This window comes from Triticum dicoccoides, chromosome 6A (genome assembly GCF_002162155.2).
Source record: "Triticum dicoccoides isolate Atlit2015 ecotype Zavitan chromosome 6A, WEW_v2.0, whole genome shotgun sequence".
Lineage (NCBI taxonomy): Eukaryota > Viridiplantae > Streptophyta > Magnoliopsida > Poales > Poaceae > Triticum > Triticum dicoccoides.
The window spans coordinates 6693993-6720273 of NC_041390.1; the positions used below are offsets into that span (position 1 = coordinate 6693993).

At 46.0% G+C, this 26281-nt stretch overlaps 1 protein-coding gene across 3 annotated transcripts in view; it reads left to right on the forward strand.

Annotated features, from left to right (window-relative positions):
* The window catches only part of LOC119319237 (ubiquitin-like domain-containing protein CIP73), an 11512-nt gene extending 4567 nt beyond the window's left edge, over positions 1-6945 (forward strand). Inside the window, exons 14-18 of one of the 3 annotated variants that reach the window (XM_037593725.1) lie at positions 401-970; positions 1068-1354; positions 5388-5975; positions 6207-6362; positions 6587-6945. In XM_037593725.1, the coding sequence (XP_037449622.1) occupies positions 401-970; positions 1068-1354; positions 5388-5975; positions 6207-6362; positions 6587-6661 (1676 nt within the window). In that variant the 3' untranslated portion in view covers positions 6662-6945. Of the gene's footprint in view, positions 1-400; positions 971-1067; positions 1355-1521; positions 2110-2340; positions 2497-2724; positions 3089-5387; positions 5976-6206; positions 6363-6586 lie in introns of those variants that run through there. The other 2 variants (XM_037593727.1, XM_037593726.1) reach the window with 2 other exon arrangements.
* The last annotated feature ends 19336 nt before the right edge of the window (positions 6946-26281 follow it).

The window sequence follows — 26281 nt, forward strand, 5'->3', positions numbered from 1 at the left end:
CAAACAGCATCTAAATTGTATCTGGTTATTAATTTGTCTGAGTTTATAGGTGTTAGGTGCATCATAAATGGTGTCCTCATATGAGGAAGTAGATATGTTTCTAAACCTTGTGATTGACAGATACGTGGACATACAACAAATGTTTTTTTTTAAATTATATTGGCTTCCAAATGTCATTTGTGTTCTTGACACTTGATGCACTCGGTGGGGAGCACATGCAGCATGGGGATCACATTGAGATACTGTGTTCTGTGTCTGCTGTTCTGTGTTGTGTCTCTTGGATGACAATTAGATAGTATAAGATGAAATGTGAGCTTTAATTTTTAAGTTGCAATGAGTGCTTGTCACATTTTGATATCCCCTGAGCTTCCCCTGACTCTTCTTTTGTCCTGTATACTAGGTGCTTCTGCAACAAGTGGTCCATCTGTTGGTTCAACCACTGCTTCTGCAACCACTGCCAATGGGGAAAGCCAAAATGCAGAAAGAACTCAAGGAGGCAACCCGTCGGCTACACGTGGATTGCCACCACACACAGTTGTTGCAGCTATTCCGGCCTTTCCAGGGAGGTCCTCAGTTGGTGTTATCCTTCCTGTTCAAATGAGAAGCCAAGTGGCAGTACCTAACCAGTCAACTGGTCCTCAAGGTTCTCAGACTGCAGTGGGCAATGGATCTCAACCAAATCCGGCATATGTTATTCCACAAGCTTCTTCAGGCAGTGCTATTTCTTCTATGATAGCACAGATATCTGCACAGGTAGCCAATGCATTGGCCGCAAATCCACAAGCATTGGCTTCACTTACATCATCTGTGCTGAACCCAGCAGCCCAGGGGCCTCACCCCCCAACCACAAACAATGGAGCTGGCACCGTGAGCTCTGTTACATCAGGAAATACACAAGTACAAAATGAGCTGCCGGGTTCTCATCATGGACAAACTTCTCTGAACGTGCAATCTCATGCAACTGGCGCAGGTACTTCTTTTTGAAGTAATCTGAATTCTTTTCCCTCTAGGCAAAATTGTACCAAATCGTTCACCATTCCTGTTTCTGTTGTTATTGCTCTATTTAGGTACTGTGCCTTCAAATACATCCGATCCCAGTTTGACACCACAGGACGTCAGTACTGTGAGTGTCTCGGATGTTGATAGCAGTCAACAACACTCTGGGGAGTTGGCAGCAGCCAGCTTAGGAGGACAGATGACAGGCACACACACAGGTGATGTTCCTTTGGACATGCCAGCAGAAAATTCTGAACTGAAGAGCAAGCCGTCAGATGGAGAAACTGGAGAGTCTGCTAAACCTACTGCTAGTGGTGGGTCTGGACCACTTGGCCTTGGTGGTGGCCTGCAGCCCAAGGTAAAATACTAATAAGTTCCTGGTTCTTAGTCCTACAGTCTCACAAATTTTATTGCTCAAAAGTTTGCATTTTGTCCTAGTGCTTGTAATTTGTTGTTGTTAGCTATAATGTCATTGATTTTCATTTGAGAGAACAATGTCATTGATTATGTTAACTACACTTGCAGAGACGTAGCAGAGTAACAAAGCCATCTGGGACTAGCAGTGATTCTGGGGAAGCTGTTAACACCTCTTCTGTCCCTAGAAGCCAGGAAGCTGTTCTGAGGGGACAGCAGGCTCTGCAAGCTCTTGTTTCAAGAGGTGCTAATGCGAGCAGCGGCAGTGTTACGGCTTCTCAAGCTCCATCTTCAACTCCTCGATCTGCTGCTAGAATGCCTCTGAGAAGACCGGGTGGTGAAGGGCAAGTTGACCTCGGCAGTATGCTGTCAAGTGTTCTCAACAACCCGATGTTTGGCAATCTGATGTCAAATGTAGCTGCTCAGACAGGAATGGAATCACCAGCTGATGTGAGGAACATCATGGAGGACTTGACACAGAACCGTGCAGTGATGGACACCTTGAGCAGTATGGTGCAAAATGTGGATGCGCCACAAAGGGGCCAAGGTGGTTTTGACTTGGCCAGTATGATGCAGCAGATGATGCCTGTTGTGTCACAAGTTCTTGGTGGAGCTTCACCTCGTCGTGCTGGTACAGATGTGCAGCCGCGACAGAATGACAGGGAAGTAAGCGACGCTGCAGGTGCGAGAAGCTCTCAGGTACGCCATCCTGTTTAACAAAAGACTAAAGTTGGTAGGTCATTTTGTATTTACCTGAATATGCCATGTTTGGACACCAGCCATCAGTTCGGAGAGTTGAAAAATGTTTGTTGGAACAAGAAAATTTTATGTTGCCTGAATGTGTGAAACCCATTTTCTGATCAGCGTGAAATACTGGAATCCTTGATCTTGTACATACAACATCGCTCATGTTTGTTGTTTCTTGGACAGATGGATCTTCAAGAAGCATGTCAACGCATCGAGCAACATGATGCCCCTGAGGATATCTTTGGTGCTGTCCTTGAGACTGCTGCTCAGGCTTATGGCGACGACGAGAGCATCGAGGTCATGCTTGAAGAGCTTGCCAATGACCCGGAGCTTGCTGATGTATGTTCCCTACAACCTCTAGTTTTTCGAACAAGTCCAATTGTAGTTTATTACAGAATGTTTTAGTGAACCATATACTAGAATGCAATTGTCGGTGAATGCTAGACTTGAGATTATATTGTACGCATAATATGTAGTCCGTTTTGCACACGAGTTTGTTACGAGGGGGATTCTTCCCCCTGTGTGGTTCCACCATTAGTTGGTAACAAAAGCTGCTGATTTTGTCAGGAGTACATGAAGCTTCTGCTGGAGCAAGTCGGCGAGAGGGTGGAGTCCGAATCCGAGGCCAAGCAGTCATGAAGCGTGGCGTGATGGTCGGTCGGTCGGTGGGTGGGTGGTACATTTCAGGCGGTGTGGTTGACAATGTGGTGAAAACATACAAAACTCATGACTTGTGGATGTAATTGTGTCTGTCTGTGGATGTAGTTGTCTGTTGTTACCGAATTTTGCTAGTGACATGCACATAGCTAGCTTTGGGGAACCATAGTCCTGGATCAGTCAGTCTGTCTGTGGTACCGACGACATTTAATTGTTGGTCATTGTGATTTAAGCTGAACTCGGATTTTCCGCTGTTGAGTGTCGTCTTCTGTTAGCCACCTGTTGTGGTTCTGATTATATGTTAAAATCCATTAGTAGGATAATCACTCAGGTTCGGTTGGTGTATCAAATAGGAGCGCACGGAGTGTCACAAATACCAACAAGATTTAATTGTTCGGCATTGCGACTTACTCTGAACTCAGATTCCACCTGTTATGCTTCTGATTATATGTGAAAATCCATTAGGTAAACATGGAAGTCGCTCACCATAGGACCAAGATCTCTTCCTTCCTTCCTCCACTTGCTCCTACCTCCTATAGCTTGCCCCTCAGAGGTTGCAACCATGGATTTTGGCGACGACCAGACTCACGCACGTCGAAAGCACTCCTTGAGTAAGATTGTGTGCTCGTCTTCTCGGATCCGTGGCACCTCAGAAACCCGATTTCTACCGGCAATTCTTCAAGCCCTGTCAAGTGTTCGATGCTGGTAGGTGCGGCCCCACTCTGCTCTGGTCCATTAGCATTAGGCATTATCTTGAGCCTCTGGAGCTTGGGTTGGGTGACACTCCGGTCTCAAGGGCAGGCACAAAGCGTTGTTTGTATCAATTGGAGCTTAAATCTCTTTAGAACCGAGGACCCTCCTCAATCATAGATGGTTCATTTTTACAATGGACCAACTTTTTACAACGTTCCTTTTACAATTTTAGCAATTGATTAAGTTGCTTCTTTTGCCCTGCTATGTAATTTGTGCTGCTCATCTTCTCAAACCCCCTCCGCTCAGTTCTGATGCAGCTTAGTACTAGTGTGTTGTTCCCGCAATCACCATCCAAAACGTCTTTTTGATCAATTATAATTGAGCATAAGATATATTTTTATTTGGTGCAACAAATGTATAGGACATTTTTTCATTGCAATTTTTGTTGATAGCTCAATTCCTGAAGAACAAAACCTAGATAATCCAACAAGTAGCGCCAGAACTATAAACCTATGATGTAAAGTATCTCTAAATCTTAAAATATTGCATACATTTATACATGAAATTTTACTTGTGTTTGTTGATTTTGGCCGAAGAACCAAAAAAAAAAAAAACCTAGGACATGCACTTCCAATCTGTTACATTAAAAGACATATGAGAAAAGAACAACAAAGAATATATAGTTCTCCGTTGACGATTCTCCAATACACGGCGAAGTCGGGCACCACGGACATTTAGGACAAAACCTAGATAAATCCAACAAGTAGCGCCAGAACTATAAACCTCCGATGCAAGTATCTGTAAATATCACGTAATTGTATACATGAAATGATGAAATTTTACTTGTATTTGTTGGGTTTGGCCGAAAACCATCTATCTAACTGACTACACACCCTTAACGTGGATTTGACACCGAATCCAAGCCGCAGGAGGATCAAGGCCAAGATCAGCATGACAGTGGCAATGATCAAGCCCTTCCTGTCCCGCTTCACCGTCCTGGCGTGTGAGATCTGAGCGTCGGCTTGGGCCTTGATGGCGGCGAACTCCTCGGGCTTATCGGCGGCGAACTTTCTCGCCATGGAAAGCATCTCCTCCCGCCTGGTTTGGTTCAGCTGGTGTGCGGCGAGTTTGAGGTCCTGAGGCGGCCTCTCATGCATCCCGGCGAGGTCGTCGGGGGACATACGCCGCGTCTGCTCCTCCGCCAGGTGAATCATCTCCGGGTTCGTCGTGGCGCCGCCGAGCAATCCCGGTGTGATCGACGCCAAGAGGAAATAGGGAATTTACTCTCTAAGTAATTTTGGTGGTTGAATTCCCACAATGTGTCGCTAGTATTTATATTGGAAAACTATTGGTGGGAGAGGCGGATACGCGTGCAGAAGACGGATACGAGAGCCCAATTAATCCGAGTATGCGTACGTTTTTTCTTCTTAGGCAAATCCGAGTATGCATACGTGACAAAAAGTAGACGGAAACCTGACAAAAATATGCCGACACATGCAGATGACATCACAACTGTTTGTGGAACACCGTAGACTTCTTTCCCTGTTTGTCTTTTTTTTGTCCAGCCCAGCATGTTGTTATATTTTCAACACATTACATACGCAAACACTCATATATACGCGCATACATTCACCTCTATAAACGCACACACGCACACCTTACCCATATGAGTACCTTCAAGAGACTGAGCCGGCATATCATCTTGAGATTTTAGAAAGTCACCATAGGCACCTTGTTGTCGACGGGAACATCTCCTCCCACTGTCAATGATTTCCTGCATATTGTCCTAGTGCTTGTAATTTGTTGTTGTTGGCTGCAATGTCATTGATTTTTATTTGATGAGAGAACAATGTCATTGATTATGTTACCTACACTTGCAGAGACGTAGCAGAGTAACAAAGCTATCTGGGACTAGCAGCGATTCTGGGGAAGCTGTTAACACCTCTTCTGTCCCTAGAAGTCAGGAAGCTGTTCTGAGGGGACAGCAGGCTCTGCAAGCTCTTGTTTCAAGAGGTGCTAATGTGAGCAGCGGCAGTGTTACGAATTCTCAAGCTCCATCTTCAACTCCCCGGTCTGCTGCTGGAATGCCTATGAGAAGACCGGGTGGTCAAGGGCAAGTTGACATCGGCAGTATGCTATCAAGTGTTCTCAACAACCCGATGTTCAGCAATCTGATGTCAAATGTAGCTGCTCAGACAGGAATGGAATCACCAGCCGATGTTAGGAACATCATGGAGGACTTGACACAGAACCGTGCAGTGATGGACACCTTGGGCAGTATGGTGCAAAATGTGGATGCGCCACAAAGGGGCCAAGGTGGTTTTGACTTGGCCAGTATGATGCAGCAGATGATGCCTGTTGTGTCACAAGTTCTTGGTGGAGCTTCACCTCGTCGTGCTGGTACAGATGTGCAGCCTCGACAAAATGACAGGGAAGTAAGCGACGCTGCAGGTGCGAGAAGCTCTCAGGTACGCCATCCTGTTTAACAAAAGACTAAAGTTGGTACGTCAGTTTGTATTTACCTGAATATGCCATGTTTGGACACCAGCCATCAGTTCGGAGAGTTGAAAAATGTTTGCTGGAACAAGAAATATTTATGTCGCCTGAACGTGTGAAACCCATTTTTTGATCAGCGTGAGATACTGGAATCCTTGATCTTGTACATACGACATCGCTGATTTTTGTTGTTTCTTGGACAGATGGATCTTCAAGAAGCATGTCAACGCATCGAGCAACATGATGCCCCTGAGGATATCTTTGGTGCTGTCCTTGAGACTGCTGCTCAGGCTTATGGCGACGATGAGAGCATCGAGGTCATGCTTGAAGAGCTTGCCAGTGACCCAGAGCTTGCTGATGTACGTCCCCTACATCCTCTAGTTTTTAAAATAAGTCCAATTGTACTTTATTACATAATGTTTAGTTAACCGTATAGAATGCAATTGTTGGTGAATGCTAGACTTGAGATTATATTACACGCATAATATGTCGTTCGCTGGGTACATGAGTTTGTTATGAGGGGGATTCTGTCCCCTTTGTCCTTCCACCATTAGTTGGTAACAAGAGCCGCTGATTTTGTCAGGAGTACATGAAGCTTCTGCTGGAGCAAGTCGGCGAGAGGGTGGAGTCCGAATCCGAGGCCAAGATGCAGTCGTGAAGCATTGGCCCGGGACTCGGTCCGGTCGGTCAAGTGGGTGGTACATTTCAGGCGGCGTGGTTTACAGTGTGGTGAAAACATACAGAACTCGTGACTTGTGGATGTAATTGTGTCTCCTGACTTGTGGATGTAGTTGTCTGTTGTTACCGAATTTTGCTAGACATGCACATAGCTAGCTTTGGGGAACCGTATTCCTGGATCGTCTGTCTGTCTGTGGTACCGATGACATTTAGTTGCTCGGCATTGCGATTTATGATGAACTCAGATTTCACCTGTTGTGCTTCTGATTATATGTGAAAACCCATTAGGTAAACATGGAAGTCGCTCATCATAGTACCAAGATCTCTTCCTTGCTTCCTCCACTTGCTCCTACCTCCTGTAGCTTGCCTCTCAGAGGTTGCAACCATGGGTTTTTGGCGACGACCAGGTTCGTGTGTGTCGAAAGCACTCCTTGAGGAAGATCGCGTGCTCGTCTTCTTGGATCCGTGGCACCTCAGAGAAACCCGATTTCTACCGGGCAGTTCTTCAAGCCCTGTCGAGGGTTCGATGCCGGTAGGTGCGGCCCCACTCTGGTCCACTACCATTAGACATCATCTTGAGCCTCTGGAGCTTGTGTTGGGTGACACACCGGTCTCAAAGGGCAGGTACAAAGCGTTGTTTAATCGGAGCTTAAATCTCTTGCTTCAAAAAAACAAAATAAAAAATAATTGGAGCTTAAATCTCTTTAGAACCGAGGATGCTCCTCAATCATAGATGGTTCATTTCTACTCCCTCCGTCCATACTATAGGATAGAGTACAATGGATCTTCAGATTTTCAGGTTGAGGTTTTTTAGGCCAGGAATGTGTGTTTCTTTTACAATTTTAGCAATTGATTAAGTTGCTTCCTTTTTCCTGCTATGTAATTTGTGCTGTTCATCTTCTCACACCTCCCGGCTCAGTTGCAGCTTAGTACTAGTGTATTCTTCCCGCAATCACCATCCAAAACTTCTTCTTGATCAATTAATAATTGAACATAAGATATATTTTTATTTTGTGCGAAAAATGTACAGGACATTTTTAACATTACGCTTGAGCCATTTCCTCAAGAAAAAAAAAACTCGGCCATGCACTTCCAATCTGTTACATTAAAATACATATGACGAAAGAACAACAAAGAATAAATAGTTTTTCGTTGCCGATTCTCCGATACACGGCGGTGTCGGGCACCATGGACATTTAGGACAAAACCTAGATAAATCCAACAAGTAGCGCCAGAACTACTATAAACCTCTGATGCCAAGTATCTCCAAATATCACGTAAATGTATACATGAAATTTTACTTGTTTTTGTTGGGTTTGGCCGAAAACCATCTATCTAACTGACTACACACCCTTAACGTGGACTTGACACCGAACCCAAGCCGCAGGAGGATCAAGGCCAGGATCAGCATGACAACGGCAACGATCAAGCCCTTCCTGTCTCGCTTCACCGTCTTGGCGCCGGTTACGGCGTGCGAGCTCTGAGCGTCGGCTTGGGCCTTCATGGCGGCGAACTCCTCAGGATTATCGGCGGCGAACTTTCTCGCCATGGAAAGCATCTCCTCCCGCCTGGTTTGGTCCAGCTGCCGAGCGGCAAGTTTGGGGTCCTCAGGCCTCTCATGCATCCCGGCGAGGTCGTCGGGGAACATGCGCCGCGTCTGCTCCTCCGCCAGGTGAATCATCTCCGGGTTCATCGTGGTTCTCCCGGTGTGATCGACGCCAAGAGGAATAGGGAATTTACTCTAGTATTTTTGGTGGTTGATTCCCACAATGTGTCGCTAGTATTTATATTGGAAAACTGTTGGTGGGAGAGACGGATACGCGTGCGCAAGTCGGATACGGGAGCCCGATGAATCCGAGTATGCATACGTTTTTTCTTCTTAGGCAAATCCGAGCATGTTGTTATATTTTTTCTCTAACACATTACAGACGCAATCACTCATATATATGTATATACACACAGTAGGCGCCTCGTTGTAGACGGAAACGTCTCCTCCCACTAAACGCACATCGTTGGAAATTCTGAAATAATTGCAGAAAAAATGCAAGCAGCAAGACTTGAACCTTGATGGGCCGGGATTACTACTGTCCACCTAACCATCTAACCACAGGCTGGTTCACAACACGTTGTTGTCTTATCCAGCAACATCCGCACATGGACAACTTCCCAACCGAGATAAAGCCTTGTCGTTGCTGCTGGGCCTTGTAGTTGTTGCTGGGCTCAACAGGTTCTAGTTGTTTTTTGTTGCTCTTGTTTGATTTGGTCTGTCTTTTCTTGTCTGGACTCTTGATCTCTGTAGTGCAACAAAAAAAAAAAGAGGAAAAAAGAGTAATGAAAAGAAAAGCAATGAGAAAACAAAAAACAGGTGTGTTGTGTCTGTTTTATAAATCCACCTTGCTATTCGCAGTTTCTGTAGTTCAATGAAATAATACAATATTCAAATTATAATTTTTATGGTCATATACAATTTTTTAAAAGTTACGGTTCTGTGAGATGAGATGATGGCTCTGATGTGTCATTTTGACAAAAGTCCCACTACGGTAAGTTCTTGTAGTTCAATTAGAGAATGAAATTTTCAGATAATATGTGATATGGTGATATACTTTTATTTATTTGTTTATTTCATGTGTTCCTTGTCACCAGCATTTGTGCATGAATTGGTTACATGCCTGGAAAGCTAAGCATGCAAAATGAGATGAATTTCATGTCTTCAAAACTAACCTAATATGAACGAGATGAATTTTCTTACCGCAGTTTGTGCCGAAGCTTTACTATGAAACAGACGCTCTATCCCAAAATTGTCACTCTCCTATTTTTATTTTATTTTGAGGTAAATACACCCGCGGTCTTAGAACTTGCACTGGATGGTCACGTTTGTGGTCACTGAACTTGCAAAACGGTGCAAATACAGTCACGCTCTTCGTATGCAGCCGTGTCTAGCGGCGCCAGCGTGGCATGGGCCCGCTTTCAGCGACCACGGCCTTCCTGCGAGGCGTTTGCGCGGTCACTTTGCAGAAAACCCCTTTGATTTATTATTTTTTGTGCAATAAAACCCTAGAGACGCGGGAACAGGGCGCCGTGCAAATAAGCGCATAGGTACCCCGAAATCGCTGGCAGCCCATTGTAACTCCCCACCGCTTCGTCTCCCTTCTCTGTCGATCGTTCCGAGGTACTGGTCGAGGCGGAACTGCGCCACGGCGGCCGTCGTCAGAGGAGATGGAAGAACCGCGCCGCCGACGGCCGGGGGAAGCGGCACCCACATATGGTGAGTGACCCCATGCGTCTACCTCCTCTTTTATTTACAGATTTTGTCAGCCGCCGCAGGTAGGATTTGTGTGGTAGTATCGGTGGGTTGTACCCTGTTGATTGAGATGTTCAGGCTTTGATTCGAGCGTGTGTTTGGCCTATGGATCAGTTGCGACTAGTCAAAAATCATGCTTCTCCAATCTGACCTAGGGTTTAATTGGAGGTTTTTAAGGAGGCGCCTTTTTGCTTCAGAAAAGTTTATGAAAGCAATCCAGAATTCATGCTAGGCACGTTATATTGACAGATTTCGTCGTTGATGCAGTGTGTGTACTAAACATATGTGGAACTGAACGTGTGCTTTCTGTATAATTAGCATGTCTGAAAATACTGAATATTTGCTACAATTTCCTAAGTGAATAATGTTGCTTTGTTCAGGAGATGTTAGTGCATGGATGTATAGTGCTGTGCATTGCAAATTGGTGCACTGGTGTTACTGCATTGGTTTAACTAAATTTGGGAGTTAATAAACTGAATATGGCTGCACTGTTCATAACTGAATGTGATTGTTGTGTTTTTGCTGAATGTGAGTGCTCTGTTTTGTACTGAATTTGGTCATGTCCAGTATGTAATTTGGTCATGTCCAGAGTGGAGAAAGATGCATTACCTCGGCGCTTTTCTTTGATCCAAAATGCATTACCTCCTCTCCATCGCGCTTATCGCCGCCGGCGCCTTCCATGTTGCTGAAGATCACAGGGAAAAGACCCAGATCCCGCCGGCGGACAACTATTCAACCCGCCGACGCCGACGAGGACTCACCTAACTGCTACCGCAGCCGTCTGCCTCCGCCGTCGCCTGTCTAGGGTTCCTAATTTGGGAATCGCAGCGATTTGGGAAACGGGGGAGACTTGTCCACTGTTATGAACGGCCCACTGTCAGCAGGTTTTTTTTTCATAAAAAATAATAAATTCAAGGTTTTTTTTGCAAAGTGGCCACGCACACGCCTCGCGGGAAGGCCATGGTCGCTGACAGCGGGCCCATGCCACGCTGGCGTCGCTAGACACGGCTGCATACGAAGAGCGTGACTGTATTTGCACCGTTTTGCAAGTTCAGTGACCACAAACGCGTATTTTGCAACTTTGTGCACCAAAGTGACCATCCAGTGCAAGTTCTAAGACCGCGGGTGTATTTACCTCTTTTATTTTCACTGGTTTACTGACTTCATTCTTGACTAGAAGGCGCGGAAGTTCTCGATGAATAGCTACAACTAGCAGTAACTATATTTGGTTCTAGGCCGCCTCAGTCCACAATTCTTTTGCGCTTTCAGTCTCATAACAAACGTAATTCCTCACCATGTTAGTTAGCATTACTATATCAATGCTGAAATCCCTTCTCTCCATGCCCAGGAAGTACTTAACTTCCTTTTTGCAGAATCCACATACTACATAACACACGACGAAAAATATCTTTGTACATGAGATTTTCTTTCTCACGGTTATACGTGCGTTGCATGTACACGCTTACTAGTTAGTTAAATGAGTGATCCGATCTTCCTGTTTTTTTTTGGTAATTTCTAGTCTATTTCTCTTTTTTCTGATGAGTTCATTATCGCCGCACTTACAAAAATGTGGTAACATGCAAGACGGAGAGAGAGAGGGAGAGAGAGAGAGAGAGGATGTATTATTATTATTACTGATGTTTGTTGTACTGTCATGATTGATGATGAATAGATCAGAAGTTGTCCCGCAAAATAAACCATCGATAGTATAAGGTACAATCAGTTTGTATTTGCCAAGCTGGTTGCAAGCAATCTTAGCTCGCCGCGTGGAATGTAGTAATCAATTCCATCTAGATTCTCCATGTTGGCCCACAGGACAATACAATTGTGTCATGTCTTACACTTGACGAAGTCATAGACATGTTCATTAATTTGGTCAGTGCAACTAGCTACCATTCAACGGTTCGAATAGATTAAGATGGATCAGTACTTAATTATAGTGCAGGAGGATCTTGAATTTACTTGAGCAAACTGTTCCATGACAACTTGGCTCGCGTTGGTAGAATGAAACATGGCTCATCCATGCGATTTCTGTGGTGAGAAATGGCATAACTAATTCTGCATAGTACTACTATTCTTCACAACATGAACTCTCCTGGCTTTTGTTTCGAAGATAATGAATTTCTAGCCAGCAAGCCCAACGCATATAGTAGCTTACTGACAAGCTAAAAGATTTGTGGTAAGTTGCAACTCTGTATTTCCTTGTCAATCAAATTGTGCTCATGCCAAACCTACTACCGAGCGGACTCCTATTAGTATGTGAACACATTGTGTTGCTACTTATTTAAACATTCTGTTGTATTGAAAAAAGTTAACGCATTTTCCATATACTTGAGCCATGAAATCGTCATGGCACAATATGCTAAACGTATTGTGGGTCACTCTGCTAGTTCAAATTAATGTCATGATCTTGATACTCACCCCAAGTCAACTCTTGAAACGGTCATGCATGACGCAAGTTGCACATATGTGAAGTACTACGTCCCGACGACTTGTAACGTGTATGTACGCAAGTGGTTACACATCATAGAGGTGGTGGCTGTCTATAAATAGCAGTGTTTGCTCTAGTACCATATGTGCACCAGTACGTCCACACATATGAATGGGAACCTTGTCCTCTTCTTCCCTTCTAGTAATGGCGAAGGCTTCATCAAGTGCATCTGTGGTCGCCGTGCTGGCGGCCGTGCTGATGGTGGGCATGGGATTGCCGGCGGCGGCAGCGGAGACAACGGAGGCGGAGGCGGAGACGCCGGCGTGCAAGGACTGCCCCACGTACTGCAGCTCGAGGTGCGGCCGCGGCATACCCTCCTTGGCGTCCTCGGAGAACTGGTATGCATGCAAGGGCCCGTGTGGCTCGGCGCCGGACTGCATGGAGACCTGCAAGTCCACGGGCCCCGCGCGGTGCACGGGCCGCTGCAGACGCTCATGTAGCCACGTCGACTACGAGGCTACGTGCAGGAAAAAGTGCTGCCTTTCACGCCAGCAGTGCGACGAACAGATCAACAGCATCATCCAGATCTGCACTGCCGGCTGCACCACCGGCTGCAACACAACCTGCCTCAACACCTGACGGACCGACCGGCCGATTAATTTGTTTTCTTCGTCAAATAACTCGAGGAGTGCTTGTATGCATGCATGCATGCATGCATGTGCCTCATCTTTGTTGTCGACGTACTTTGCTTGCTTTTTGTTTCTTGCAAGAAGGAACTTTGCTTGCGCGCCAGTACTTCCTCCGTCTAGGTGCATAAGCCATCTTAAGTAGTGTATCACGAACAAGGCGGAGAGAAAAACGAGAGAACTTAGTGTTTATTTATTAATTAATAGCATTGCATGTAATAAACTGGCCATTGCATGTCGTGTTTGGTAGTTCAAAGTCATTGAAAGCATACATGCCCCACATCTCTTATTGGTTGATTCTTTTATTTATGTCAAGAAATAAGAAACGAGATGGGTGCCTAAGTGTTTCGGAATTATTTAGTTTTCGTAAGGTGACTTATACACCTAGACGAAGGGAGGAGATGTTTTGAGCTGGTCGTCTTACATCCGTTATAATAAATTATTATTATTGTTGCCTATATCCAAGGATGCAGAGACCGGTAGATTTTGACCTTCTTTTCTTTTTAAAGAAAAACAAATACATGTATCTCTTCCATTTCAGTTTACTAGTTATGACATAACACTACTAGAAAAAAGACTATAGGTAGATGCTTAGTAGTAGCATGGGGTAATCACTCCACGCTACTATTAAATAGCAGTAGCGAGGGGTAAGAACAAACACTACAGGTACTACGTAACAGTAGCGCTGGCTGTCCCAACAGGCGCTGCTGCTAAATGGGCTCCATAGTGTCCCCACGGGCTGGCCACAGTAGTAGTGTGGGTCGTTGGATAGTGCTAGTGCGAAGCTCGTTAGCAGTAGCGCGCTTCTATACCCCCCGCTACTACTGTGGCCAGCCCAGGCCCAGCTCCCTGGCCCACTTACCAGCAACGAGGGCTCTGACACTGCGCTACAACTCATAGGCTTATCTGTAGCGTGGGCGCGTACCTCGTGCTATTGCTACGCTAGCTCTACCTTCTTCCTTTCTGGCCCGTTCCACTACCTCTCCCTCACTATCACCTCACACTCTCTCGCTCGCTACCTCTCTCTGCCGCCGCCATCGCCCGTCGTACTCCTCCTCCTCTCGCCACCCTCCTCCCTCGTACTCGGACGAATCTCCCTCCCTCCTCCTTATCTCACCGCCCTCCTCCCTCCTCCTATCACTGTTCTCCTTCCTCCAGCCCGGCCTCCTCCCTCTCTCCTCCCTCCCTCCCGCATCACGGCCTCCTCTTGGACCTTAACACCCCTTCACACTTTTCTTTCTGCCCTGCTGGCAAGACCTAAAATATCATGCACTATCTTCCAATTCTCGCAAGCCCGTTGCAGAACATTGCATTGCACATTCCATAATGGACATTGTTTAACACAAGGAGGCTGAAAATAGTTCTAGCTAGTTGTGGATGTAAAGAGCAAGTGGAGTTGTCAGGCTACTTAAACTGAAAAGAGGTCTTGATTAATCCTATGGTATATGTGTTGCTTTAGTCTATGCAAAGGCACTGTTGACCAGTCAAGGTTATATGCTTGTGCAGATTATTTTTGCTATGGGCGAGCTGTCCGCTTGTATGCCACAAGCCGTTCATTTCTCGACATTAATTTCCTACAGCGAGTCCCTTGTTGCAAACCTTATTCATGCAACACAACCTTTGTTGCAAAATTTGTCTCGTACTTTCCTATAACAAAACCCTTGCTGCAAACCTTATTTCTGCAACAGGACCCTTGTTGCAAAATTTACAAGAATATCTTCGGCCTCCCTAACCATTGGATGGACCTGCAAATGACAGTCCAATGTGCCCACATGTTGCAGCCCCCTTTGCAACAAGGATGGTATTTCTGCAACAAAAGTCCTATGGCAGAAAATTTCTGCAACACAATTCTTGTTGCAGAAAAAACTTGTGAGTTTTTTTACAAGGCTGAAACATAATCCTTTTGCAACAAGAGCCTTGTTGCAAAAAAATAGAGACGAGAGAGAGAGAGAGAGAGAGAGAGAGAGAGAGAGAGAGAGAGAGAGAATGGCGAGAGGAGAGCCAGGAAAGAAGGGCACGACGTGTAGCACTAGGCGTCGACGAATGCCTCAACGGCCACGCCGTTGTCGAGCACTACACACGAACACCACTCCACACGCACCTGGCAGCCTATTGCAGCAGCAAGGGACATCGGCGATCGTCTCACAGTAGCTCGTGGCAAATCTTGGAGCATCGCTGCAAGTTAGAAGTTGCTAGAAAGATGGAGAGAGGAAGAGATGAAGCGGTGACCTGGGTGGTGACAATTAACGAGTGGATGAGATGCATCAAGAGTGGAGAAGGATACAACCCACGTGTTGGACATAGGAGCCGGCGGACGCGACACACGTGCAATCGAAGAGTCTACTTTAATTAGTTCAGAGATTTTAGGTGGTTTAACATACCTCTTACAAACAACAGTTGTAGCCTTAGCATGTTCCATAACTCTATTAGGAAAAGGAGACTTCTCAATATAAGCAGTAGGCACAACAGAATTAGCAGAATAAGCTAGCATTTCAGTATTATGAATAATAAGTTCTTCACAAATATCTTTTTTTGAGGGAAAGACAGTAGGGGGAAACCCCTACTGCAACATCATATATCTATATAAATGGGAGGTTTACATAGACATATCAACTTACAACACAACACACAAGGAGTCAGCATAACCAGAAGTATGGCTGCTCCAACAGAAGGGAGAGAGTTTGTTACACAATAGAAGTACAAAAGGTGATGAGCGCAGCTCTATGCGCTGCTTTAACTCTATGTTGCAGAAGAGAGAAGTCTTCTTTGAACCTTGTGAGCCAGGATCCAACACTGGGGGCCAAGCCTCAAAAGTGTTGATTGTTCATTTCTTTCCAAATGCTCCATGCTGCGGTTAGAAAAATTTCATAGAAGAATGGGTTAGGCCAGTTTTCTTTGGTGTGTTGAAGAAGGTCGAGGCGACAAGAGAAAGTTGGCCAAGTAATGTTGAGTTTCGCCCAGCAACTCTGACTAAAAGGGCAAGAGAATATCATGTGATCTACTGTCTCTTCAATAAGGTGATTGCATAAACCGCAATTAAAGTTGTTGCCAATGTGGTAATGCCTCCTCTTCAACATATTTCGAGTGTTGAGAACATGAGCGAACCAAAGACTTTGATTTTCATAGTGCACCTTGACTTCCAAAGTTGGTGAAATGCTTGTTGAGAAACTCCATCTCTGAAGTAATTGTTGTAGTAGTCCTTTGGCTTGTAAAGCGTAGCCCCCCAAGAGTAGTGCCAAACGTCATGCAGAGATGTCGAAGAAGAGGTCCACGTTGTCTGTTGTTGGATGTCTTGGACCTCATTAAGAGCCAGGGGCGATAGAGGAAGATGAAAGGTTGCATGCACGTCCATGGAATTCATCATGTCAGCCACGGAAAGATCCTCATGCATGGCAAAAGAGAAAGCACGAGGATGTGAGATTTGAAGCACTTCTTCCTTCCAGAGATCTTTCCAAAATAACGTGGACACGCCATCAACAATTTGAACTCGAGAAACGCCCCGATAGACTTGAGTCAGTTTGAGAATGTCCCTCCACCAGAACGACCCCACAGGATCAACTGCATGCGGAATTTTGTCATCATAATGGTTGTCCCAGATGAGGCTGACCCATGGCACGTCGAGCTTGTTGTAGAACTTGTGCAGAAATTTTAGAAGTAGTGCCTCATTATGAACTCTCAGATTGATCACACCTAAACCTCCAATCTTCTTTGGCCGGCAAACCAGATCCCAGGCAGCCAGCGAGTTGCACTTATCACCTTGTTCCATTTTCTTAGTCCAGAGGCATCTGCGTCTGATTTTGTCAAGGATCTCGATGAGCTTCGGGGGGAATTTGAGGGTACACATGGCAAAGACTAGGAGGGATGTGACCGAGGCATTTAACCAAGAAAGCTTGCCACCATACGACATCAACGCAATAGTAGGTGTCAATTGTCGTTCTAATCTGCAGACCAGGGGCATAAACTCTTGGAGTGTAGGTCTAGTTGTGCCCATTGGGAGTCCTAGATAGGTAAATGGCATCGTCCCCACCTCACACCCAAAAATGCCAGCAAGATTGGCCGTAGCAGTTGCATTCAAATTAATCGGGATCAACGTGGATTTGTGAAAGGCATAGTCAGTCAAAATTTGCTTAACCAGAGTGACTTGTCGAGTGCACACAGGGAGTACAATAAGTGTATCATCGGCATATTGGAGGACTGGGTAGTCCGTTTGCCCAGTACATGGAATCAGAAGATCAAGATGGCCTTGATGGAAAGCATCATTAGTAGCTTCCTGAAGCAACTCGGCAGCTAGGACAAAGATTAAAGGCGACAGAGGGTCGCCTTGTCTGACCCCACACTTGCAAGGGAATTGACGGCCGGGCACACCATTCAGGAGGACCGAAGATCGACCGGAGGAGAAGAGGCAGTTAATCCAGGATATCCGGCGCTCATTAAAACCCATGTGCCTCATTATGTTAATCATGGGAGCATGCGCCACTGTATCGAATGCTTTGGCAAAATCAAGTTTAAGCAGAATGGTCTCCCTCCCAGATGCTTGGCATTGATAGATGTATTGATAAGCCCAAGCCAGGCAATCTTGTATGGTTCTTCCCTTGAGGAAGCCATATTGATTTCGGTGAACTAGTTGAAGGATAATGCGTTGCAATTGATTAGCTAGCAGTTTCGTCAAGAGCTTTAAGCAACAATTGAGCAAGGTGATCGGTCTATAGTCATTAACGGTCATGGGTGCATTCACCTTGGGGATCAGAGTTATGTGACCATCATTGATGCTGGTAATGTCGAGGTTTCCTTCATAGAACTGGGAGTAGAGCGCATAGAAGTCATGCTTGATGATTGTCCAGCAAGCCTTGAGAAATGCACCACTAAATCCATCAGGCCTCGGTGCATGATCAGGTGGCATTTATTTGACAACTCCATCAATTTCTTCTGGAGTGAATGGCTCCGTAAGAAGATCCAGATTGTTGGCTCGTTGAAGGATAGCAGGCAAGTCAAACTTCATTTCACATTGAGCCGTGGTTCCAAGTCTGGACTTGTAAGTGGAATGCAAAAGAGCTTCCTTACCAGGGTGGTCATCGATCACACGATCATCATCAGATCGGAATGAGGCAATATTGTTCTTATGATATCGTTCAGTTGCAATCGCTTGAAAAAACTTTGTGTTTTCGTCCCCAAATTTGATCCATCGAATGGTGCAACGTTTTTTCCAGTAAAGTTTCTGGTATTTGAGTAACCTGAGGAGGTGGGCTTTAAGAATTTTCCTAAAGTTTGCTTTTGGAGTTGTGAGGCTGCGCTTGTTTTCCAGTTCATCAATATCAGCAAGTACCTCATTACAGTTAGCGATCGCAATAGTAAGTCGTGAAATGTTCTTACTCCAAGCCTTGAGAGCATGACAGAGGGCTTTGAATTTGTGAGTAAGAGTGGCAGCAGCGTTTTTATTGGACACTGGTTTATCCCAGGATTGTTGCACAACATACATAAACCCCGGGTGCAAAATTCAATATGATTCAAATCGAAAGAGCTTACTCCGAGGGATGTTGGTTTCAATGGTAACCACGCAGGGTATATGGTCCGAAACAGGCTTACCAAGAGGTTTCACAAGAGTTTTGGGATACGAGTGGGTCCAGTGTAGAGAGGTGAAGAACCAATCTAATTGCTCAAGCAGTGGATCAGTTTGCATGTTGCTCCATGTAAAGGATCGACCTTGGATCGGGAGCTTAATAAGTTGTTGCTTGCGAATGATATCATTAAAAGTAATCATGTCATTTAAATTCCCTCCCGGCTTATTACGGTTATCAGGCGCACATATGTAATTGAAATCACCTAAGAGTAACCAATCGTGGTCGTTGTGAATCTGGACGTCATATAACCAAGAAGTAAACGCCAAGCGATCGCCGCCCACACATGGTCCATAGATATTAGCGAGCGACCAGGTCTGTGAGGATTGAGTACTGACAGAACTGACCACTAGCGCAAAAACATCAGAGAACATAACCGTGCCCGTAAATAAAGCGCTTTTCCAAACAGTAAGGATACCACCAGAGGATCCGCGGGAGGGAACAAAAGCAAAGCGACCAAATTGTTTAGGGAAACAAGTTTTAAGGAACGCAAAAGATACTTCAGGCATTTTAGTCTCCTGCAAGCAAACTACCGTACATCCGCTTGAAATGATGGCATTGGAGAGAGCCAATTGTTTCTTCTCAGAGTTGAGACCCCGAATGTTCCAAGATAGGACGTTCCAGCAGCGCAGGGGGGCCATGGCAAAACAAGTTACTCCTGGGAAGAAGAGGCCAGCTGTCCCAGATCATTAGAAGGGTCAGCCGTCATCTGGGTAGCAAGCAGTGTTGCAGACGTGAGTTCTGCTTTAGGAATGGCACATATGTTGACACCAATCTCAATTAAAGTGGAAAATGGGGTAGGAGGAGGGACTGCATCATCAGAACTAGGAGCATTGCTGGAAGAGCCAATCGAGGGCATTAGGCGAGGCCTAACCTTGCAGGAGGTCACTCGCGTGTCCCTGGGGGCATGTGTCTTCAAGTCGTCGTACTTGTTAGACCGCAAGCTGCGTCTGACTTCAGCAGTAGAGATGGGGGCAGTAGCCCTTGCCCGCCTAGCTCGCTGTCCACTAGCAGTTGGAGGAGCCACAATAGCAGTCAGAGAAGTTTCGAATCCAGCCCCAGCTTCAGACATAACAGAAGCAGACAGTGGTTCAGTTATCGGTTCAGACAGACTGGTGGTATCTGCAGCACTAACAGCAGAGATTGCTTGCACTTCAACATTGTTCTCTCCTGCATTATCATAAGTAATCTCTTCAATGACCACCGAGGAGGCGCTAAGCATGGCACGATTATTAGACTGTAACTGAGAGAAGTGAAGTCCTGCATCATCCAAAGAAACTCTGATCTCAGTCCATAACCTTCACTCCAGGGGCCAATGTTGGCGATAATCGGGCGCATGGCAGTGAAGATGAAGCCATTAAGCTGCTGCCGGGGAATGGGCTCATTAAGAAGAATGGCCAAGAGTTCATCTCCCTGAGAAGACAGACCAAACCACAGACCATGAGCATGAACCTCCACTATCACTGTCAGAGAATCAGGCACCACAATGTCCTTAGAGAGAGAAGTTTCCACAGAGAGTATAATCCCAAGGTCAGGCTGTGAGGAGCTGGAGCTATCAGAAGCAGTAATTGAATCATTCCATGCCTGAAAAGGATTGTCAGTGATGTTGTCTTCAGGCACTAATCCATGTTGGACAGTCAGCCCTTGAGCAGAAAGCCATGCTTGATAGTTCATCAGGTGAGTGGGCATGGGAGGTAACTGCACAGGTTGAGGAGCCGGCCATTGGCCCCATCCTCCATTGGCCTGCTCATTCTGCATTTGATTATTAGCACCATTGTTCTCAGCTTGAGGAGCACCATTCTGAACCAGCCAATTATGAACTTGTTGCTGGTATAACTGTTCAGCCGTGAGCTCCGGCCCAAACAAAGGGTGAGGATTACCATCGGGAGGAGGACACTAGTAGAAAACGGGCCTATTGTCCCGGTTCGTAAGGGCCTTTTGTCCCGGTTCCTGAACCGGGACTAAAGGGTCGTTACTAATGCCCTGACCCTTTAGTCCCGGTTCTAACCAGAATCGGGACAGATGGGCCTCCATGTGGCCTGCACGCTGAGCCCAGGTAGGAGGGCCTTTGGTCCCGGTTGGTGGCACTAACCGGGACCAATAGGCATCCACGCGTTAGCATTTCTGTGGCTGGGGTTTTTGTTTCTTTTTTTTGAAAGGGGGAGGGGGGTTGGGGGTTTTGGGGGGTTAATTTAGGTATGTCATATATTGTGTTAGCTAGCTAATTAATAGAGAGAAGTGTCCTCTCTTATATATGTCCGTGCTTGGTCGACGGTACGTACTATACTACATACGAGAGGACTAGACACGCTAGCTAGCTAGTAAGCAAACGAAGGAAACAGAAGATCGTCATGAACATATATGCATACAGAGAGAAGTGATATCGACCACCTCTCCTTCTCCGAGAGATTGGTCGAACAACAAGTTCTCGTATGTCTATCCGACACTATCGGCTACATATATATAATAATTATCTCTTACAAATATAATCTCCTAAATTACGGACGCATGGTCCACATAGTATTCTCCGTCTTTAGCGATCACGTGGTCAAGAAAGAATGCCGCCAATTCCTCTTGAATTGCTCGCATGCGATCTGGTGGTAGGAGTTCATTCCGCATCCCAAACATCTAATTTGAAGAAGGGGGTCAATACATATATATATGAATGAATGAAACTCAACACAAATGATGGTAATAAAATAAAATTGTGAATATTGTTATTTACGCACTTCATATTGTTCGTCAGAGTAGCCCCGCTCACAGGTCGTGTGGCGGATGGACTCGCAAACGTAGTATCCACAGAAATCATTCCCTTGTTCCTGCCACAACCACTTTACAAGAAATAGAGGTCAATCAAACTGATAAGCAAGAATGCCAAATGGTATTTATGAAACTAGCGCTTGAATCACTAGGAGATGCGCGGAACATGCTACTATAGTACTTACTTTCGGGTGTCTAAATTGCAGCTCCTTCGGCAGTCCCGGAGCTTTTTTGGTGAATTTTCTCCAAACCCTACTAGACAAAGAAAACAATTACTTGATATCAGAAATGAACAAAGTTGCTGATATGGTGGATAATGATCGATTTAACTTACTTCTTGAGCATTTGAGTCATGTCCGCATACTCCTGGGGATCTTTTCGTCTAGAGTCCAAGACAATTACTACTCCCTGCTCAAGCCTAATCTCTAGGAGAATATAGTGGTACCTGCGCACACATGCATAACTCATCAATTACATTACTATAACCTGGACTAATATATAAGGGAAACTGAATATGCACAAGACAGTAACACTCACTTGAAGTTGTAAGGAAAGAGTATTATATCTTTGTTTTCATTTATTTTGAATGATCGTAGCAAGTTGGCCTCGGTATCTGCGGCATGAAATTTAACCTCAGTTGCATCTATGAGATATGTGTTAATGAACCCAATATCACCGACTTGTCTTTTCTTCAATTCGGCGATCTTCAATCTGCATAATATAGTGAGGATAATTATAAATACATGCAATGAAAGAGCTGAGCTATATAGAGAGACTTAATGACAGAAGTAGTAGTACTTACAGACAGTAGCAGGTGACCGTTGCTTTATCGAGGGCCAATTGATTGAAAAACTGATAGAACTCCTCAAATGGAATAGGCAACAGATCAATTCCAACGAGGTCATGCTCCTTTTTAACTCTCACGTACAAAGTACTCCTCCCCCCAGACTCTCTGCAGATTTTCAAGTACCAATATGCAATCTTCGCATCATCGTTGATAGAGATTTTTCATCTTTGACGAGAGGCTTCCCGTAATCGTATCTGTGTATCTGCACGTCCATGAAATCATAATGTACATCGACGGGCAGGTAATCTCCAAGATTGCTATAACCGGGCACCATCCTCGGATCGACGATGTCGCTAGGCACCTTGAGCGGGGGGCACGATTGATTCCCTTGTTCGCCGAGCTGGGCAATTTGTTTCCTAGCTGCTCGTCGTTCTTTCATCCTTTGATCACTGACTGTACTTCCCGACCGCTCCGCTTCGGCCCATGTCTTTCCAATAATGCACTCATAGTTGCCTTTCGGCGGAGACTTGGGTGGTTTTGCCAGGGCAGCCAGAGTGCGCTTCACTTTCACCGGATCTACCTTCTCCTCCGGAGGTGGATGTCTCTTTGCTTTCAACCCTTGAAACCAGTCATCCACCTCGGTTCACGCGATCTTCGCGTTCTCCTCCGGGGTCCTCTCGTATGGTAACTTCTCTGGAGTCTTCAGAGAAGGACCGAATCTGTATGTCCTCCCGCCTCTGGCTGTACTGCTAGACGCCGGCCGAGCAGACGGAGCGGCTGTCTTCTTTACTTGCTTACGAGGCAGAGGAGAAGGACTACGACGCGCTGGAGCAGCTGCCGGAGCGGCGGCGGGTCTTTTCAACCCTTGCTGACGAGGCGGAGAAGGAGGAGGCTGGCTGCTCGGGCGCGCCGGCGCAGGCGGAGAAGGAGGCGGAATGCCGCCACGTGCTAGAGAAGGAGCCGGCCGAGTGCCCTAATCGCCACTCGCCGGAGGAGGAGGCGGTGGAGGAGGCGGAGTGCCCTGACTCGCCGGAGGAGGAGGAGGAGGAGGCGTCCAATTCGGAAGGTTGATGAGCTCCTTCCGCCATAGGCATAGAGTCTTCAGAGAAGAACCCAGCCGGGTCTCCCCTTCTCCGGTAGGGTGGTCAAGTGGAGGTCCTCAAATCCCTCCGTTATTTCATCCACCATCACCTTAGCATATCCTTCTGGAATCGGCCGGCAGTGAAAAGTTGCGCTGGGTTCATTAGGAAAAACAGAGCCAACAGCCGCCTTGACCTTCATATTAATCCATTGCTTCATAAGGTGGCAATTTTGAGACTCCGTGATAGCATCCACGGGATAGCTGGCAGGAGCCGTCAAGACATGCTCCGGCTGAAGCAGCTCGGTGGAAGCCACGCTGCTTCTCCGCTGAGATGGCGGGGTAGCTTCAGGGGAAGCTTCGGCAAGTCATTTGCTGCGATTTGCTTCTCGTTCCTCTATCGCTTGTACCCTTGCGTGCAGCGCCTGCAGTTCGGTCTGCTGCACTTTCTTCCTCCTCTCGTGGCATTTGTAACCGCCTGCGTCCGGAAACCCAGCCTTCCACGGAATGGAGCCTGGCGTGCCTCGTGTCCGTCCAGGGTGCTCAGGATTTCCGAGGGCCTTTGAGAGCTCGTCGTTCTCTCTATCTGGAAGGAACGTCCCTTTCTGCGCTGCATCGATATAGTACCGAAGGTTCTTGAAGGGTATGTCAAGTTGCTTGTCCGTCCAAACGCACTTCCCTGTTACAGGGTCCAAGGATCCGCCAGCCCCGAAGAACCAAGTCCGGCAACGGTCTGGCCAGTTCATTGTCTCTGTTTCGATCCCTTTATCAACCAGATCAGTCTCAGCCTTTGCGCACTTAGGCCGGCCTTTGAGGTAGCCACCTGACCCCGTGCGATGGTGAAGCTTCTTCTTCGCAGCATTTTTCTTGTTTGTCTTCGACATCTTCTTACTCTTATCTGATGTCTTGTGGGCCACAAATGCGGGCCATTGATCTCTGATCTTCTCATATTTGCCCTTGAATTCTGGTGTCTATTTTTGTCGACAAACCTTTTCAGCTCATTCTTCCACCTCCTGAATAGCTCTGCCATCTTCTTAAGAGCAGCGGACTTAATTAATGGCTCTATAACCGGCTTCTCCGGATCCTCCTCTGGCGGTAGGGTGAAATTTGCCTTCAGCTCATTCCAAAGATCATATTTCTGCATATCATTCACATAAGACACCTCAGGGTCTTCTTTAGCCGGCTTAAACCATTGGTAGATGCTGATCGGGATCTTGTCCCTAACAAGAACCCCGCACTGAGCAGTAAATGCATCCTTCGTCCGGATGGGTTCAATCGGTAGGTCGTCACGCGCGATTTCTGTGATCTCAAACCTTTCATCCTCGTGTAACTTTTTCTTCGGGCCTCGTCTCTTTACCGAAGTTGTGCTCGATCCGGAGGGCTAGAAAAAAGAAGAAAGACGAGAGTTAATTAATATGTGTACATACCAAAACAATGAATGCATCAATTAGCTAGTCTTAGCACATGCTTAACTAATATATTTACCTGGCAGGACTCTATTTGGTCACCGGAGCCGTCATCCTGTTCTTCCGGACCTGCTTCTTCACCCTGCTGTTCTGCCGGACCTGCTTCTTCACCCTGCTGTTCTTCCAGACCATCATTGTCATTAAGAAAACTCAACATGACATCACCTCCGTCTAAGATTATGTCCTGCAACGTCTCTTCTGCTTCCTCGTCTCGTCCGTGCTCCATTGTTTCTGCAAATATATATTACAACATGGCAATTATTATACAAGCATGACAGCACGTGGATATATTAGTTTGTGTGTACTCCTCGAGAGTTTTCACTGTCGAAGTTATCCGGGAGGGGGTAATATCGACAACGACGAGATACATACACGGGAAAATAATGTTATCGGGGAGCGGGTATATCGACCCCCCCCCACGTGTTGAAGTTATCGGGAGGGGTTTATATCGACAACGACGACATAAGTACATGGGAAAATAATATTATCGGGGAGGGGGTACATCGACCCCCCATGTGTTGAAGTTATTGGGAGGGGGTATATCGAACCCCCCTTGTGTTGAAGTTACCGGGAGGGGGTAATATCGACAACGATGAGATACATACACGGGAAAATAATGTTATCGGGGAGGGGTATATCGCCCCCCCCACGTGTTGAAGTTATCGGGAGGGGTTTATATATCGACAACGATGACATACGTACATGGGAAAATAATATTATCGGGGAGGGGGTATATCGACCCCCCCCACGTGTTGAAGTTATCGGGAGGGGGTATATCGACCCCCCCTCGTGCTGAAGTTACCGGGAGGGGGTAATATCAACAACGATGAGATACATACACGAGAAAATAATGTTATCGGGGAGGGGGTATATCGACCCCCCCACGTGTAGAAGTTATCGGGAGGGGTATATCGACGACGACAGACCCGATAAAACATAAGAAAATGAAGAAGAAATAAAAAGAGGAGAAGAATAAAGGAATAGCTAGAGGAGAAGATCGAAGAAAAAAAAGAAGAAAAAAAAGAGGAGAAGAAGAAAGGAATAGAGGAGAAAATAGAAATATTCTATTTTCTCTTCTTCTTCTCTATTCCTTTCTTCTTCTCCTCTTCTTTTTCTTCTTTTTTCTTCTTCTTATTTATTTATCCTCTTCTTCTCCTTTCTTCCTCTTCTTATTTCCTTTTTGCTCTCATTCTTTTTCTTCTTCTTCCTTCTTTTGCATATATCCTAATTTTTCTAAAAAACTATCTTTTGCATATATACATGAACATATATATACACAGAGAACATATATACATATATATAAAAAAACAAGCATATATATGAAAAAAATGCTAGCTAGGGAGGGCGCCGGTGGACCAGGAGGACCGCGGGGTCGGTGGCGAGGATGGAGACGGGGCAGTGGGCGCGCACTCGGGGTAGGGGGCGTGGGCGACGGTGATGGCGGGCCGGGGCGGCGCGCATCGGGGAAGGGGCCGG